Below are 17,131 nucleotides of genomic sequence, written 5' to 3'. Positions count from 1 at the left end.
CACACATCAATGCTATCTAATCTCTCACTTCTACATAGAAAAACTATACGTTGCATTTATATATTGATAGCACTTTTTGCCCAAGGATCTCAGAGCACTTCAGAAAATTGGGTAAGCATTATTAACTTGGTTTTATAGATTGGGAAAAAGAAGCATGGAGCACTTAAGTCAGTGGTTCCCAACCTTTTTGGCTTGAGGGCCACAAATACCATTTTTACCACCTTGAAGGGCCACCAGTCTCTGCCAGAAACCCCCCCACCCCACTGCAGCCAGATGGAAGAAGTTCAGTGAGGAGGCTGCCTCCCTCCTTGCTGATCTCCCATCCCCCTGACTGCAGCAGGGAAACTGCACTTGTCCTTTAGCCCCGTGTGCTTCACTGGATCCCTAGGCAGTGGCTCCTTTCTGCAGCCAGGGGGAGGAGAGATCAGTGCTCTCCTCCCCCTAGCTCCAGCAGGGGCCCCAGCACTTATGGACCCAGGCAGAGCGCTTTGCTGTGCTCCCTGCTACAGCCAGGGGGAGGGGAGCACTGATCTCCCATCCCCTTGGCTGCAGCAAGGAGTCTGCACCGATCTTGTAGCTCCGTGGCACCGCGTTCCGCCTGGGTCCTTAGGCAACAGCTTCTTTCTACAGCCAGCAGTAGGGGGCGGTGGGCCACTTTGAAAGGCCCGTGCGCCACGGGTTGGCAACCACTGACTTAAGGGATCTGCCTGTTGTTATACAATGAGTCAGTAGACGAGATGGCAACAGAATCCAGAAGTTGAGTGCCATTTTTGTGCTCAGTTAACAGATGTACTGGTTCCCATTTTAATATTAAATACAACTAATAAAAACCATACACAGAGGCTACATGGGGAGGGGGGGAACATGCTGGGTCATGTGGTTAGAGCACTCACCGGGAATGGGTGAGACCCATGTTCAAATCTCCACTCCACCTGAGTTGGAACAGGGACTTGAAGCTTCAGATGAGTGCCCTACCTACTGGATTATAGGGTATTTGAAGTGGGGTTCTCTGTTGAAGCTATTCCACTTTGTATGGGATTCTTTTAAATAGTTATTGGAGCAGGGGTTGAATCCCATGTTTGCCCCTCCCAGTTGAGTGTCCTAGTGGCTATAGAGTCATCTCTCTCTGTGGCCCCATGACTATTTAAGTATTCCATTCAAAGTGGAACAGCTTCCTCCCATGAAATTCCATTTCCTCAGATGAGATGTTCAGGTTTAGTTATTAAGAGTACTTTTTAAAGTTGTAAACATTTTGAATTTCCCCCTAAACCATTTGATATAACCTTCTAACAAAAGCTCTTCTAAGTATTTTAAAAACTAAAATTGACCTTTCCATTGAGCATCTGATTTTTGCTTCTAATATCAGGAGTGAAATCCTGACTCCATTGAATTCAGTGGGAGCTTTGTTATTGACTCACCTCACATGTTTGCAGCCAATGACTTGCTTATTTTTACTGGTTGGTTGTTTCCCCATTAACTTTAGGTAGCCAGGTTGTGAGATGTGCTAGGACATGGGAAGGGCAGGTGTAGTTTTGACTGTGGTTATGGGATTGTGAGTCTCTATATGATAGTTGTGGTGATCCAGTAAATTAACCAGATTTGTTTTAAATGGCCCTTCAGCTAAACAACTGAAAACCCAGGCTACTTTTCTGTTGTTAAAACCCATTTTGTTCATTTTTCCTCTGCTTCCACATCAATTAAAAATAACAAAACAAATTGCCATCATAATAAACCAAGCTACAAGAAATCAGATGTTTATGCTTTTAAAAAATGAGTTATCCATTGCAACAATTGTTGGAGGGAACTTCAGAAGCTGCACTTTTGAAGCTGCTAACTTCTTTTGGATGGCTTCATCACATCTAACTCAGTTTTTTGTAGCATGAAGAAAGTTATTATTTGAGCTCTGTTCATATAACAATCTAGAATTATAAATGCCTGCTTTTTTTAGGCTAATTTTTATTGAATTCAAAGTTTGTCTATGTCAGTACCCACACTACTTTGGGCTTTGATCGTAAGAGAAATTATAACTATAATGGGAACATCTGAACACATAGGAGCTCTTGAATTAGTGGTGATTCAATAGGTCACGGTTTTCCTCCTGAGCCAGTCCTGAACATTGCTGCTGCAGAGGTGCTGCTTTCCCTTTCCCTTTTATTTATTTATTTACAAATGAGATCTTAAATTGCAGTTCTAAGCATTCGTGATCAGTAAAGAACTTGTGGCATTTTTTTACAACAGAAGAGATGTTTGTTCCAATATCCAGATGAAATTCCACTTTTGGCAATTATGTTCTGCCTGCCCAGTTTTACCCATTTGATACTTGTCCTCACTTGTTGTGTTGTATCGCTTTGGACTATTAAACAGCTGCTGCATCCACCCATAGTTTGCTGTCTTTCAGTGGTGGCTAAAATGATGCTGCTCACAGCAGTTGTCAGTAGTGACTGACTAGGAAGGAGTTTTTGTTCAGCATCTCATTAAATAGCTGTAAAATGGGGATAATTCTATAGTATACAAGGGAAATATTGAAGCTTATAAAGCGTTTAAAATATCCAGGTATACACAGCACATGTAATTTAGGTTGGAAAATATAATTACAGCCACTGGAGAGATGGTTAAAATGAGACATGGAGAACCTGCCTTATGAGAGGAGTCTCGAAGAGCTTGGCTTGTTTAGCTTAACCAAGAGAAGGCTGAGGGGAGATATGATTGCTCGCTATAAATACATCAGAGGGATAAATACTAGGGAGGGAGAGGAGTTCTTTAAGTTCAGCACAAATATGGACAGAAGAACAAATGGATAAAAACTGGCCAACAGGAAGTTTAGACTTGAAATTAGATGAAGTTTCTAACCATCAGGGGAGTGTAGTTCTGCAACAGCTTCCGAGGGGAGCAGTAGGGGCAAGAAACATAGCTGGCTTCAAGCCTGAGCTTGATAAGTTTATGGAACAGATGGTATGATGGGACAGACTCATTTGACAATTGACTAATCTTAGATTACTAGCGGTAAATATGCTCAGTGGCCTGTAAAGGGATGTTAGATGGGGTGAGTTCTGAGTTACTACAGAGAATTCTTTCTGGGTGTCTGGCTGGTGAGTCTTGCCAGGGTTTAACTGATCATCATATTTGGGGTTGGGAAGGAATTTTTCCCCCCAGAGCAGATTGGCATAGGCCCTGTGGGTTTTTTTGCCTTCCTCTGTAGCAGGGATCACGGTTCACTTGCTGGTGGATTAAATCATTATTTGAAGACTTCAATAACTCAGGAGTGGGTGGGTGAAGTTCTGTGGCCTGCATTGTGCAGGAGGTCAGACTAGATGATCATAATGGTCCCTTCTGACCTTATAGTCTGTGAATCTAAATTAAGTGACTTGTCTGTCAAGGTATTGTAGACTAATCAAATAAGTATGTTCCTAGTAACTATGAGCCCGTGTTCTAATCTTGGTTCTCAAGTTGATTTGCTGTATCACCTTAGGCCCAAATTTTCAAAAGTGCCTAATAATTTTAGGTGTCTCAGTTTTTGGGTGCTCAACCTCAGTGTCTCAAGTCAGGTGCCCAAAAACTGTGAAGCATCCAAAATTAGTGGAGACAGTTTGTCCCTTAACTTCTCTTAGCTTCTGCTTTCCTATTTGTAAAATGCAAGTAATATTAACTGCTTACTTCTTAGCAATGTTGTGAGGACTCAGTAAGTAATGTTTGGAAAGTGGGAGAAGTAAGATTGGAATGGAGGACTGCCTTGCTTTCCAGCTGTGAGGTTAATCCTCTAGACCAGTGGTTCTCAACCTTTTTCTTTCTGAAGCTCATCCGACATGCTATAAAAACACCACAGCCCAACTGTGCCACAACAACTTTTTCTGCATATCCAGTAGATTAAAAGCTGTATTAAATTGACAGTTATACAATTAAACACACACACGTATAATATAAAAAAGAAAAGGATAATATAGGTACAAAAAATAAAAAAACAAATAATAATAAAACAAAAAAAACCCCATAAATAATAATAACAATAAAAAAATTAATATGTTAAAATATTAATATGCCCAGGGCCAAAGCTGAAGCCTGAACCCAGCCTCCTGGGGCCAAAGTGAGGTGAAAAAGTTTTTATGTTTTGTGTGCTCTCTGGTTTATTTTGATGGCCCCACTGAAACCTGCTTGCAGCCCCCAGAAGGCCACATACCCCAAGTTGAGAACCGCAGCACTGGATGATGTCCCTTTAATTTGGGGGGGGGGGGAGGATGGAACAGGAGGGAATTACAACAGCTCATGTTGTACATCAGAGATCCAAAATCAGAAGCTCCTGTTAAAGATTTAAGGCATAGCAAACATTTTTCCTGCACTGATTCAACTCACATATTTGTGCATTTTGGTTTTAGTGATATTTTTATTTGTATTTTCATGTTTTGGTTTTCGCTGAGATAAACAATACAGTATATTCTTACAGTACAAGTGATTTATGATAAAAGTTTCTAAACTCCAAGATAAACAACATTATTGGTTGCAGCCAGAAACCATGTAAAAATGCATAAGTTATTGGTGGTCTTTATTCAGCACAATGTAATTTCCCAGAAAGTTTGCAACAATAAGTGGCAAAGAAAGAAGAAGGCCCCTTTGAATGATTTAGTGATGTCATCATTTCAACAAGGGCTGGGCCTAGTGAATACTTAACAGTTGCTATCATGGATAAGGTGACACTTTAACAGCTTCAGATAGTTGTCAATTTTGTGGGAATCCCTACGCAGGCAGTGCAGCAGATTGTAAAAGGCAAAGAGACGGGAGTCCTCATCTGCCATTTGCAGTGATGGGAGACCTGACCATTTAGAGTAGACTTCATTTTCTATCTCACCAGGATGAACCTAATCAAAAGAAAACAAAGTGATAGTTTTTCATTGGCAGCACTACTAGACTAAGCAATAGACACTAAGGAATTAGACGAGAGTTCTAGGTAAAGCACTAAGAAGCCCAATAATGCTGGCCTTGGGTATGTTGTCTAATCACTGATTAAAATGTGTAAAACTCTGATTTACATTATGGTCCCAAAGATCTTGCAGGCATGACACATCCTAATGTAGGGAACATTAAATCTGTACCTCAGAATAACGCTACATTATATTTCTATCCGTATGATTTTGCTATCAGTCTTTCACTAGAAGTTTGCTTCCCTACAGTATATATGGGGTTTATCTGCTCTAATACCTGATGGAATCAGGTTTCATGACAAAGCCACTCCTTCCATCATGTGAAGAACTGCCATGCCTCTTGATTCCAGCTGCCTTTAAGTTTTTCTAGGCAGAATGGATGGAACATCTGCTCTTGTTCTTCTTTATATGTGCCCCCTCACCTTTGTCTCAGCCCTTCTCTGAGACAATGACTCAGATATGCACAGCCTCAGGAGTATGTTAAAGGCAGAGACAGACATCAAGAGTGCTTCATAAAAATATCCACTTCTACAAAGCAAATACTGGGGACCAGTACAACATGAGGGGGAAACCACAGGTGATGCAATGAAATTTGATAGACGATCATGTGTAAAAATGCATGTAGTCAGTGAGCATCTAAAATAAAGATTGTTTAAATTCTCCTCATTTGGAAAAGGCTTTCATCCATTTTCTTTTGTCAAGGAAAACTCCGTAATAGGAGGAGGATCACCTGTTCCTATCATCACTTGTGAAGCTGATTCATCCCCATTGTGAAAATCAGTGAGGAACAACTATACACCAAGACTGCCTATGGCTGTCTCAGTCTGGACAAGCTATTGCCAGTGGATAAGAAACCATGACTTGGCACTACTGATCCTGCCAACCTAGTCTCTAGACCTGTTCTTAAATTAGGTGAATGAGAACATGGTGAAAAGACAACTCTAGCAGCACCTGACTTCCACTGTTATTGTGGATCCCTTCCTGCAGTTTTACACCTGGGCATGGATGGAGATGTCTCATTTAATTGATAGATGCAATCATGGTCATGAGTAAAGTCAGGTTGCTGTCTAAATAGGCAGACTCCAAACTGAGAGACTAAAACTATCTTTTGTGTGTGTCTCTAGTAGAAGTTGGTGAATACTATGGAGTCCCTCTTAAGGATGTTCAGCTCTTTAGAACTTGACCAAAGCCAGTGAAGTCTGAAACTTTCTAAAGTCCAGTTCAGTTACAGAATGATTTGTAGTATCTATCAGAGGCCCCATTAAACATAAACAGACTAGAGGTGCTTTGAGTCAGGAAAGTTTTCAGTCAGTTACTCATGTACAGGTTCTGTTAGACAACAACTATGTTGTTTAACCTTACCAAACTCCTGAAAAGTCTGGTTTAAGTGACATGCGCAACATCTCATGGGAGATCTGTGGCAACGGCAGGGATAGCATCTGCCAGGGCGGGATTCAGGTGTCTTAACTGTGGGACTGTTCTTTTCGTTTCTGCAATCCCCTGCCTCATTCACTACATACCTTCCAACTTCTGTAACAAATAAGACAGGCACATCAGCAGAAAACAGCCTCTTTCTTTATCCAACCCTGATTCACCCAAAAGTAGGTCCAACGAGTGCACAGATGAGGCAGGGAAATCTATGTGATAATGTAATTAAACCCTGTATCATAATGCATACATACAATGGGCTGAATTAAGGTTGCACAGGCTACCTTCATTTGCTATTTCCGAACTTTTGAGTGCTTCACTTTGCAACCTTAATTTTAATGTAATTTTTGTGGGTATAATTCCCCAGATTTTTAAAAAAATAAACTGAAAAAAGAAATTCCCCCATGGGACATCATATTGACACCCACATGGGACATTTGAAGAGTTGGAATCTTTAGATTCTCCACACAGATCCCTGCCACTTGAGTCAGTGGAGTAAATGATAGCAATAGTAGGTTGTCATCCTTTATGTGAAACAGCACTACAAAGGGATGAGGGCTTCACAGATATTTGCTCACAGGAGAGAAATGGTTAGATTCAGGAATCTTGAGTTCCTTCCCAGGCTATGAAGAGATGTGTTCTCTAGTGGCCCTAGTCTCTGCCTGTTTCCTCAAGCTTGACTCTTTCTGCTCCTTCCACTGCAGTCTGTCCCAGTCTCATTTCTCCTCACATAGCCAGACCCAGTCTCCATTACTCAGGCTTTCATTCCAGTCCCAGTTCCCCACTCTTGGCTCCTCATCCAATTTGTCTCTCTCCTTTCATGGCTTCCAGTCAGCCCACACCTCTTGTCCAAACTCGCTCCCAGTCAGTCTCCTTCCCTGGTCTCCTCATCCAGTCTCAGAATCCACTCACTCAGCTCCCAATGCTAGTCTCCTCCCAAAACTCCCAGTCCCAGTTCCCTCCCACATGCCAACTCTCCCAGTCTCCACTCCCCAGGCGCTTTGTCCCTGTCTACTCCCCCAGCCCCGCAAGTTCTGGATCGTGTCCTTTCTGCAGTTGATTAAGGCAGCTTCTTCTTCTAGGCTGCCTGGGACAACCATGAAGAGCATTGAGAGCACAGGAGGCATAGACACGCTGCTTTCAGTTCTGGTGCCTGGATCAAGACCCATCACAGCCTGGAGCATCCAGAAACAGCAACTGCAGGAAAAGTCCTTCTCAGCCCCCTGAAGCCCCAGGCTGGAGCACACTCAGTGCAGATGGAATGTTAGGGGAATTAAACTGAAAAGCTGTAGCAAGTCTCTACTGAACATATGTAAACTGCAAAATTTTGAAGGCTTATATCTTGGCCTAATTTGGGTAGATCTTCATGTGGAGGCAAAGGCCACCCACCAGCCAAATTTCAAGTTGCTATGACAAAGTATGGGATCACTAAAGTTTTTCAAAGAAAAGGTCACTAGAGTATTTTAATGTGAGCACAACATTTCTCCCCGGCTTTGTTCTTGGAAATGACTGAGCCGTTTTGACTGAAATTTTCCAAATAATCCAACCTGAGGCAAACACCCAGCAAGGGAAATTTCAGCCCAACAAGTTTGGCAAAATTATAACAAACTGGAAATAGGTGCTTATAATGGGAAATGTTGGGAACCTTAATGATTGTCTTTGCTACCATCTCTAGTACATATATAGTCTATTCACTTCTGCATCACAATCATTCCATCACTAGAGTAAAGCCTCTTGCACAGCGTAAAATTTTGCCAGGAGGCATCATTAGGCCTGGCATAATTTTAAAGATACAGGTGAATACCCATTTGTGCGAAAAATACGGTCTCCTTCCACTTTAACAAACAGAATTACTTGTTCTTAAAATTAAAAGAAATCTGACTGTCTGGCCTCTTTAGAGAAATATTAAGATGATTAAAAATTAGCTAAAGGTTATTAATGCAGAATCCACAAACCACCTCACAAGGTTAAGATGGCACACATTTCAAGGATTAATCGATTGTACAAAAAGGAAGCATGCTAACATCTAGTTATATGCTTCTGCTTGTCGGTATTGTAACATACATTGGACTTAGCAGGATCTTTTTGTATCAACTGTTTGTTTATAAAAGGTGATCCCTTCCTTCTGTCTACATATAAAGACACCAAAACTGTAATACAATAAAAGGATATAGTTTCTTAGTGGCCAAAAGGGGAGGCATTAAGGCATTGCTTCTTTAATGGGCAACATTGTCGGCCAGATTCTCAATTAGAATTCAGCCTCTCATCTGGTGCCAGGGGGCCTCTTTTCTGGTGCAAAGCCAGCAGAGCCAGGTCCTGCTTCCTCTGCACCCTCCCCCAGTGATGGGTTCAGGAATGATGGGAGCTAAGCTATTCCATGCCAATCCTGAGGTGGCATAGGGTCCCTTTATGGACTATACACTGTTGGAGTCAGTTAGAGCAGATCATCTCTCCCTACATCTCCATTGCTCTCCAGCACTGAAAAGAGAGAACCTCCTGTAGTGGCTTCTCGTGATCTTCGAACTAGGACACCAGGGTACTAATACTCACCTGTCCAACTATTTTCTCCATTCCTTCTAGAAGACGTTTGTTTTGTTCCTCAATCTCCACAGCCTTCCAGAGGATGGTGTCTGGAGCTTCTTTGAAACTTTGCACTTCAGAGACCAGGTGGAGTAGGGGATCATTCCAGGAGCGCAGTACTCCGAGCACTAAATTCAGTAGGTCTACATGCTGTTCATCAACATTAAGAAGATGCAGTTAAAGCAAGAAGGCTATAAGAAGGCAGCATGAGGAGGCAGTGTTGTATTCAGGTTAGAGCAGTGGTCTGAGACTTAGAGAACCTGGATTTTATTTCTAGCTCTGTCACTGATTTGGAGCATGCCCTTTGGCAAATCACTTGTCTCTGCCATGTATTTCAGTTCACCCCTCTGCAGATGGTGGATTTATGTACCTACAATCATTGTTAGGAATGTGTTAAAAGAGAATTGGATAAATGGTAATAGAATACTATAAATGCAAAATATCATCAAAATCATCTCCATAGTATATTGTATGGTGAAAGTGAGTAGGTTTAGCCTCTGTTCAATTGCATTTAACTTGATAATTAGCCAAGTTTTAATGAGGCCGATTTAGAAGTCGGGTGGGATCTGAAAAAAAAATCTTAAGCATTGAATGGAAGATGCACTGTGTGGTAGGCTGCTGTAATACCTTTTATAAAGGATTGCTGTTGTGTATAGAACATAGTAAACATGCCCTGTCACCCTCCTCAACCCCTTTGAAGAGTTTTGCTTCGAGGGAAAGTTCTTCTCTTTAGAAACTTTCATTGTTTGGGGTTAGGTAGAAGCTCAAAAAGCTTTTGCTGTTTGGGGGGAGCTTCAAGCCATTCCACTGCAGTAGAAACCTTTTAAAGTTGACACATGGGACTTGTGTTAAATAAAATAATTTGTAACCCTATTGCATATTATTCTAAAAGGAGGATCCTTAGATTGCAAAACTGGGAGTAGAGTGCAACTGGTAAAACACTGAACTCTGGTGTAACTCTTTGGTGACTAACCTTGCACGCTGTCTTCTCCGAGCATTTCCAAGGACTAAAAGAGGGTGTTTGTGGACATACACATCTCTGTTTAAGGATGCTATCATTAAATTGAGAATACAGAATTTAATGTGGCAATATCTAATATGACTCTCTTTACAAATTGTTTGTTACAACTGTGTTGTTAAATTCTCTGTATCTGAGTGGTGGTGTGGTGACTTCTTAACTGGCGGCTATTTCAAGGGTATCTATTTAATGTCTGTCAACTGTTAACAGTGACTATAGAGCTGATATCTTAGTACCCACTGTATTTATGCATCTGTTTGACTACTGATTTCCCCATTTGCTCCTTCCTGTACCTTTTATTATTATCATGCTTAATTATTAGCTATTTGTATTAAGGTAATGCCTAAAGGCTCCAATTAGAATGCTGTACAGGCATAAAGAAAGACTTGGCCTCTAATCCAGAGAGTTTATAATGCAATTTGAAACAATAGCAGTCACTGAATGTAGCATTACAAAGAGAGGGAGAATGAGAGCAACAGGAATAATATTTTTTCTTATATAGTACATATATCAAAACTGAATATCTGCAAGAACTTTCATCAGTATTTCACATTTTCTACTTTTCTTTTCCTGAATGTTTGATTTTGAATGATCCATTTTATCTCTTTCAATGAGCTATGGCCTAGCCATCTCTTCATTCCTTATTGCCTCTTTCTCTCCCCTGACTCTGAAATAGGTTTAAAATGGGACTCACGTGAATCTGCTGAGCTTGCTCCTTGTCTTCAGGAGTGGTTAGAGATGCGGTGTGGCAGCCATTAATGGTCTTTGTAATAAATCCTCGGCCTTGAGCATAGCGCTCATCCTGTAGATCAACAACAGCATGCATTTATGAAATAATAAATGAGTTGTGATTCAGATATTCTAAAGGAAATTAACTAGTTAACTTTGGTTTCACCACTACATGAGCTGTATTATCTAGCTACTACACAGAGGAGTAGTTTGGGATCACATTCATATGTTTTGAGTTGATATGAGCTAAAACTTTGGAAGGAAAATACTTTCTGGGATTAGATTCCTGCACAGAATTTGTTTAGAAGGGATAATTCCTGTATTTTAATATAGTGGTTCATAGAACCCTTCCTGGTGGACTGAAAAATGAATAATTTTGAAAATCAAGTAATAGGGGATTTGGAGATCTAGTGGGGAAGATGTGTATGTTTCTTATAAAATGGTCCACAGTGTGAACTTTTTTCCTATCTTACGGTTCTAAAGTTGTTTACATATATTGTGATAGGAATGCAGAGGTTTCTCAGATATTCCAGGTATAATCAGCCTATGGCTTGTTTGTGGCTCTGGAACTATGTCTTTCCAAAAGAATAATCTTGTTCAGTGTATTTCATTGGAGATAAACAATTTTTTCTACTTCCTCCTCTCCCTCCCAAACTGCCTTATTAATAATTTTCAAATATTGGCACCTATGCCTCCTGCCATCAAATTTCGTATCAAGCATATATAAACTCAGCAGTCAGGGACTGAAAGTCTGCAACGTAAGGGAGGTAAAGGAAATGACCTTCAATGTTAAAGAAGTGAATACAAATATTAAGAACTCGCTCCTCAGCTAGCGTAAACTGGCATAGTTCTATTGAAATCAATGGAGCTATGTCAATTTAGACCACCTAAGTATCCATCACTAAGTCTAGAAGGAATAGAGCAGTGGTTCCCAACCTTTTTGGCTCGAGGGCCACAGAATACCATTTTTACAACCCTGTGAAGGGCCACCAGTCTCTGCCAGAAACCCCCCCACCCCACTGCAGCCAGATGGAAGGAGTTCAGCGAGGAGGCTGCCTCCTTCCTCACTGATCTCCTGTCCCCCTGGCTGCAGCAGGGAAAACACAAGTGTCCTTTAACCCCGTGTGCTCCACCTGGGTCCCTAGGCAGTGGCTCCCTTCTGCAGCCAGGGGGAGGAGAGATCAGTGCTCTCCTCCCCCTAGCTCCAGCAGGGACCCCAGCACTTATGGACCCAGGCAGAGCGCTTTGCCGTGCTCCCTGCTAAAGCCAGAGGGAGGGGAGGGCTGATCTCCTGTCCCCTTGGCTCCAGCAAGGAGCCTGCACCGATCTTGTAGCTCTGCAGCAATGTGCTCTGCTGGGTCCTTAGGCAATGGCTCCCTTCTGCAGCCAGCAAGAGGGGAGCAGCAAGCCACTTTGAAAGCCCCTGCTGGCCACTTTTGGCCCACAGGTTGGAAACCACTGGAATAGAGTAACTTGATGTCTTCGATATCTGAGTTTGTATTGAGTCAGTCCAGATCCAACCTTTCGGAAAAAAGGTCAGTTTAAGGCAGAACCAGTGAGAGCTGGTACAAGTTTGCTTATGCCCTAAATGTTTTTTATGTTTCATGTTGTTTGTTGAAAACTAAAGATCTTGCCCTATGGAAATAATAATATGTGATCATGTAAAATTAAAGACTGTCTCATAATTAGGCTTGGCAGAATTCGATTTTTATTTTTTTATAATTTCAATGAATAATATCTCCTTATTTTGAAGCATTTTTTTATTTCTTTAAATTTTCATAGTTGTGGGAAATAATGAGTGGGTCAAACGATGAGGAGGTCAGACAGTAATTGTTTAATGACAGTAGATGCTGAGATTGAAAGCTATGTAACTGTTAAAACACAAATTGTCATCACCACTTATCAAAACATATGAAGTAAATATCTTTAAATCAAACTCTAAGTTCTCAAGCAGCATTTTTCTTACTTTGCATATCTGTAAATTTAGATTATTTTCGATGGAAATGTTGTTTGTTGGTTTGTGTATGGTGAAATTGACACTGTACTGACATTTATCCATACAAATCTAATCTTTTCTAGGCTAATCATATGACGGGGATGAATTAAGGTTGAACAGGCAACCTTTATTCTGGTATTTCCTAACTTTTGAATACTTGAGTTTGCAACTTTAATGTTCCTTTAATATCGTTTTTTTGGTGAAATTTCCTAGGCTTTTTAAAAGCAAACTGAAAGAACAGAAATTTCCCCATGTGGCACCTTATTGACACTCCCTATGCTTCTTCAGCAGGGTCAGAACCTTTAGCTCCACCACACAGACCTCTGCCACTTGAGCTAATGGAGTAACTCATAGCAGTTGTAGGTTGATACTTCCAGTGCTAGAGGGGGATGACACACTTTGCCAGTATATTTCACAAATATTTGTGGACAGCAGAGGTGTGATGAAACTCCGGAGGGGAGTGTGCTGTAGTGGATATAGACACAAGCCTGAACCATTTCATATTGCTTTTCTCTGCTTGTGTTTTTTTTTAAACGTTTTATACTGCAGTTTCTGTCAAATCTCACTCATAAAAGGCTGAGTACTTACGAATTCATTGAACATTTCCGAGGAGAGGGAGTGGATGTAGTGTGAGAGTGTAACTGCACGGTCAAAAAGATTCCCAAGAGAGACCTGACAACCAACAGACCCACTGGGACAGATTGGCAGTGAGGTCACACCTTTCTTTGACAGGAACATGTTAGATACCAGAAGAACCATCAGCAGCACACCTATTCAGGTTAAAAAAACAAAAAACACACAGATATATGGATTTAGAATGCGTTGTATAGCAGAAACTATCATATTTTTTTCAGGAAGCGTACCATGTGTTACAATCTACTGCATTCTCTACTGTCTCTTACCACTGTACCTGCCTTCATTATATAGCAATAAGTGGGGGGAAAATCAGCCTTCCCCACTTTGTAAATATAAATACATAATTATATTTCCACAGATACATAGTTGGGAAAGTAGGTTGCTCCCTTTTTTATCTCCCTTCCCTCCATGAATGCTTTTCTTCTTTGCAAATATTTGGAGTTTAAATTAATTTTGAGGGAGGGTAGTTAGGTCACTCTCAAGATTGTCCTGGGAATTCCCTTAAAAGATTTCCAACAAATATGCTGTTTAGCTGTTTGAGTTTAACTCTCAAGTGCCTACTGCTAACAAAATCCATAGTGCACTTCAACCCCTTTCTGATCTTTTGAAGTGTTTACAAAGGACTTCTGAATGTCATATAGACAAAACAGATCTGGTAAAACTTTTAACATTATCTTGACAGAATCAATTTCCTACCCAGTGAAATAAAATATGCACAGAACTACAGTGAAATCTTTAAAAAATAATACCTGATAAATTAATACATTGGTTCAGATAATAGGATCCCATGCAGCTAGAGGTAAAATACACCAGAAAATGACTTGATAAATATACACATTTATCAAATATGTTCATTTTATGTGTGCCAAACTAAAAAATACCTCATAAAAACAGAAGAACCCTCTTTATTAAAGGAATAGTATGTAGTTCAGCAGGTTTCTCCCTGGCTCTGAACTCAAGAAAAGTTCTTTTATGTAGACAAATATTATAATACAAACTCCATAAACAATGTATACTCAAAAGGCTGCAGGTAGAGGAGCGTGCTGGGAAAGAACACCGGGGAACATTGAGACTAGATGGTTCAGGAAAGTGGGGTTAGGTTACAGAGCCATACACTTGTAAAGCCCTAGTTTGACAGCTATTCAGTGGTTTTTGTGAAATAGATAATCTTGGTGTGCTGATGTCACATCCTTAAACCAATTATAATTGACATTATTCAGTGGTCCTGTCTACACTACAGACCTATATCGGTATAACTACATTGCTTAGGGGGTAAAAAATCCACCTCTTGGGGAGGTGGATGAACTATGCTGGCAGGTGAAGCTCTCCTGTCAGCATAAAGGCATCTTCACTGAGGCTATGTCTACACTACAGCTTCTGTTGGCATAATTTATATAGCTATGGGGTGTGAATAAATCAACCCCCTCCCTCCCCGAGTGACATAAGTTACATTGATGTAAGTGCCGGTGTGGACAGCACTGTGTTGGTGGGAGAAGCTCTCTTGCCAACATAGCTAATGCTGCTTGTGGAGTTGGTTTTATACTGATGGGAGAGCTCTCTCACCGTCAGCATAGAGATTCTTCACCAGATGCACTGCAGTGGTGCAACTGCAGTGTTGTACATGAAGACAAGCTCTCAGAGAGGCCAACAGATAGGACTGAATAGATATAGGGACCAAACTACCTTTTCACTCTTAGAAATAGACTCTCTATGTAGAGATAGAGGAAGCTTGCACTGATGCTGCCTGTGCTGTATGTGGCTAAACAGATGATGTCAGTCTTCAGAACTGTTACTCCAATACCTGTCTTCATTCAGTACCAAATTCACTTTAACTTTAAAAAAAGCAAAAATAAATAAATAAATGAATGGCAAAAGACTTACCTTTCAACGAAGACCTCTTGCTCATGATAGTGATCATGTGTGGCCACTTCTTCACCAGAAAGAAGCCTGAAGTTCTTATTCTCATCTTCTGTGGGTGCTAGCTTTATACACCCTCCAGGGGCCAGGCTGCATATATGCAGCAGGTTGGTCCCCATGCTTGTTCGTCATTGAGTTTACATTCTTAATTACAAACATGAAAATGCTCCTCTATTTCCTATTCATATTCATATTCAGAATGACTTTGTGGCCTGGGGGAGGGAATTTGATAAATTTAGCTGTGAGATCTTAGAGTGGATTAGAGTAGATTGATGGTCAGGATGAGAGAATAGACATATTCTGATTTTAGGTGCAAATCCTGTTGATCTTTGTGGGACTCTAATTTAAGCCAGAGGGTCCTAGTTAGTAAGCTGTGAAAGGTATCCCCAACTTTTACTGTCTAGTTTGTAGCTCCCTCTCCACATCAGCAGGACACATGCATTCTCATTATTTATCACAATGATGTGTAACTGTGTAAGGGAAACAGTATCTTACAAAGTCTTGAGAGGGAACTTGAGAGAGAAGTGATACAAATTTCACTGAAATTTGCCAAGACAAGAAGAAATGGAGGCTTCTCCAAATAACATGCATCATCTATAAAACTGGTATGTTGTAGACGCAGCATAATGGGAATGCAGCTCCATTCACGAGAGAAAAAAGAATAGGGAGCCTGAAACTGAATCCAAATCTTTAAGTAGTAACCAAGAAGTACCGTTTTGGGCTGAATCTGAAGGGTGCTGGGAGGAAAGAGTTCAATTCTTTAATTAAAATACATTTAAATAAAAACATCAGCAGTATAAACCATATAAAGAAGGAGAAGTTGCCCTGTGTACAGGTTTGCTGCTTACTTAAGTATTCTCTATTAAAGGAAGAGTATCTGATAAAAGATGAAATTTTTATTGTAAATGAAAACTACACATTTAAAAAATCTGCATATGCATTGTGTTGAAAGTAGATGTTCTAATAAATAGGATGTATAATTTTTTTCCAGATCTGACATGTCTGTGGTAATCTACATGCTACCCTCAGCAGGTCAGCTCTACTTGGTGTGAGGCCAATCTGTATGAATGTATTAGCAAGTGCTTAATCTCTCATCTGTTCCTCAGATCCATTTACCTATGAAAAGACTTTCTAAATTAAATGATTATAATGAATAAAGAATGAATTTTTAATGAATATCTTACTTTCAGATAATCCATTCCATACCTATGTAATCGGCACAAAGGGAACCCTGAATTCTTCATTGTTTTGCAACTGGATTTAAAGGGTGAAAATTAAAAACAAGGCAGAAGAGCATTATAGAGAATATATATATATATAATATGGGATGCAGTGGTCAAGAAACAGTATCCAATTAGAAATGCTTCAGCAACAGGTTAGAATGGGCTGTAATTACCTGCTGTTGCTCAGGACTGGGTCGATTACTAGTATAGTATCTGCTTAAACTCATAAGGGAATCAAACCAAGGCTAGGCTTTGTTTGAGATCTGAGGCTTTACTAGAGTAAATAGAGAGTTATAGCATTAAAAAGGTGAGGATCTGAAGGTCTAAAGTTAGAGTGGATGGAAAATGGGTGTTCTGGCCAAAGCACAGGAAAGAAAGTCAGAAGAACTGGCCTCTGCACCCAGCCCTTCCATGTATTTCCTGTTGGATTTTGGGCAAGTCACGTGTTAACCTCACAGTTTGTGTGTCAGTTTGATATACTTACCTACCTCACAGGGGTGTTTGTGAGGTTTTAGTTCATAATATTTGGAATCCTCAGATTTAAACCACTACAGAAGCATAAAGTTGTTTTCAAATTTTGTAGTCATCCACGTTAGGAATTACTGAAAAACAGGACTGAGGATACTTGCTTTTCCTACTGCTCCTTCCTCCCAAGATTTCCAAGTGCTTTACAAACACAAATGGATTAAAC

General features: G+C 40.5%; 1 protein-coding gene across 2 annotated transcripts; it reads right to left on the bottom strand.

Moving 5' to 3' along the window:
• Nucleotides 1–4,658: 4,658 nt before the first annotated feature.
• PRL (prolactin) lies at nt 4,659–16,461 on the bottom strand. 2 transcript variants are annotated; one of them, XM_067537454.1, is made up of 6 exons: nt 16,448–16,461; nt 15,182–15,195; nt 13,253–13,434; nt 10,634–10,741; nt 8,892–9,071; nt 4,659–4,850 (listed from the first exon to the last, which is right to left on the bottom strand). In XM_067537454.1, exons 1-6 carry the CDS (start codon nt 16,459–16,461, stop codon nt 4,659–4,661), a joined length of 690 nt encoding a protein of 229 aa, XP_067393555.1. The 2 variants fall into 2 exon arrangements, with proteins under 2 accessions (XP_067393555.1, XP_067393554.1); XM_067537453.1 differs by lacking the exon at nt 16,448–16,461 and having other exon boundaries at nt 15,182–15,218.
• Nucleotides 16,462–17,131: the final 670 nt, after the last annotated feature.

This window comes from Emydura macquarii, unplaced genomic scaffold (genome assembly GCF_026122565.2).
Source record: "Emydura macquarii macquarii isolate MOO-44397 ecotype Brisbane River unplaced genomic scaffold, CSIRO-AGI_Emac_v2 contig_431, whole genome shotgun sequence".
Taxonomy (NCBI): domain Eukaryota; kingdom Metazoa; phylum Chordata; order Testudines; family Chelidae; genus Emydura; species Emydura macquarii.
The sequence above is the reverse complement of the archived record's forward strand: the minus strand, read 5'-3'. Positions and strand labels throughout refer to the sequence as shown.

Coding starts and splice junctions, on each gene's coding strand:
- PRL (XM_067537453.1), bottom strand. CDS start 15,218: ATGATCACTATCATGAGCAAGAGGTCTTCGTTGAAAG. Junction 10,742..13,252: donor CGGAAATGTTCAATGAATTC/GTAAGTACTCAG, acceptor GTTGATCTACAG/GATGAGCGCTATGCTCAAGG. Junction 4,851..8,891: donor TGGAGAAAATAGTTGGACAG/GTGAGTATTAGT, acceptor TCTTTTGATTAG/GTTCATCCTGGTGAGATAGA.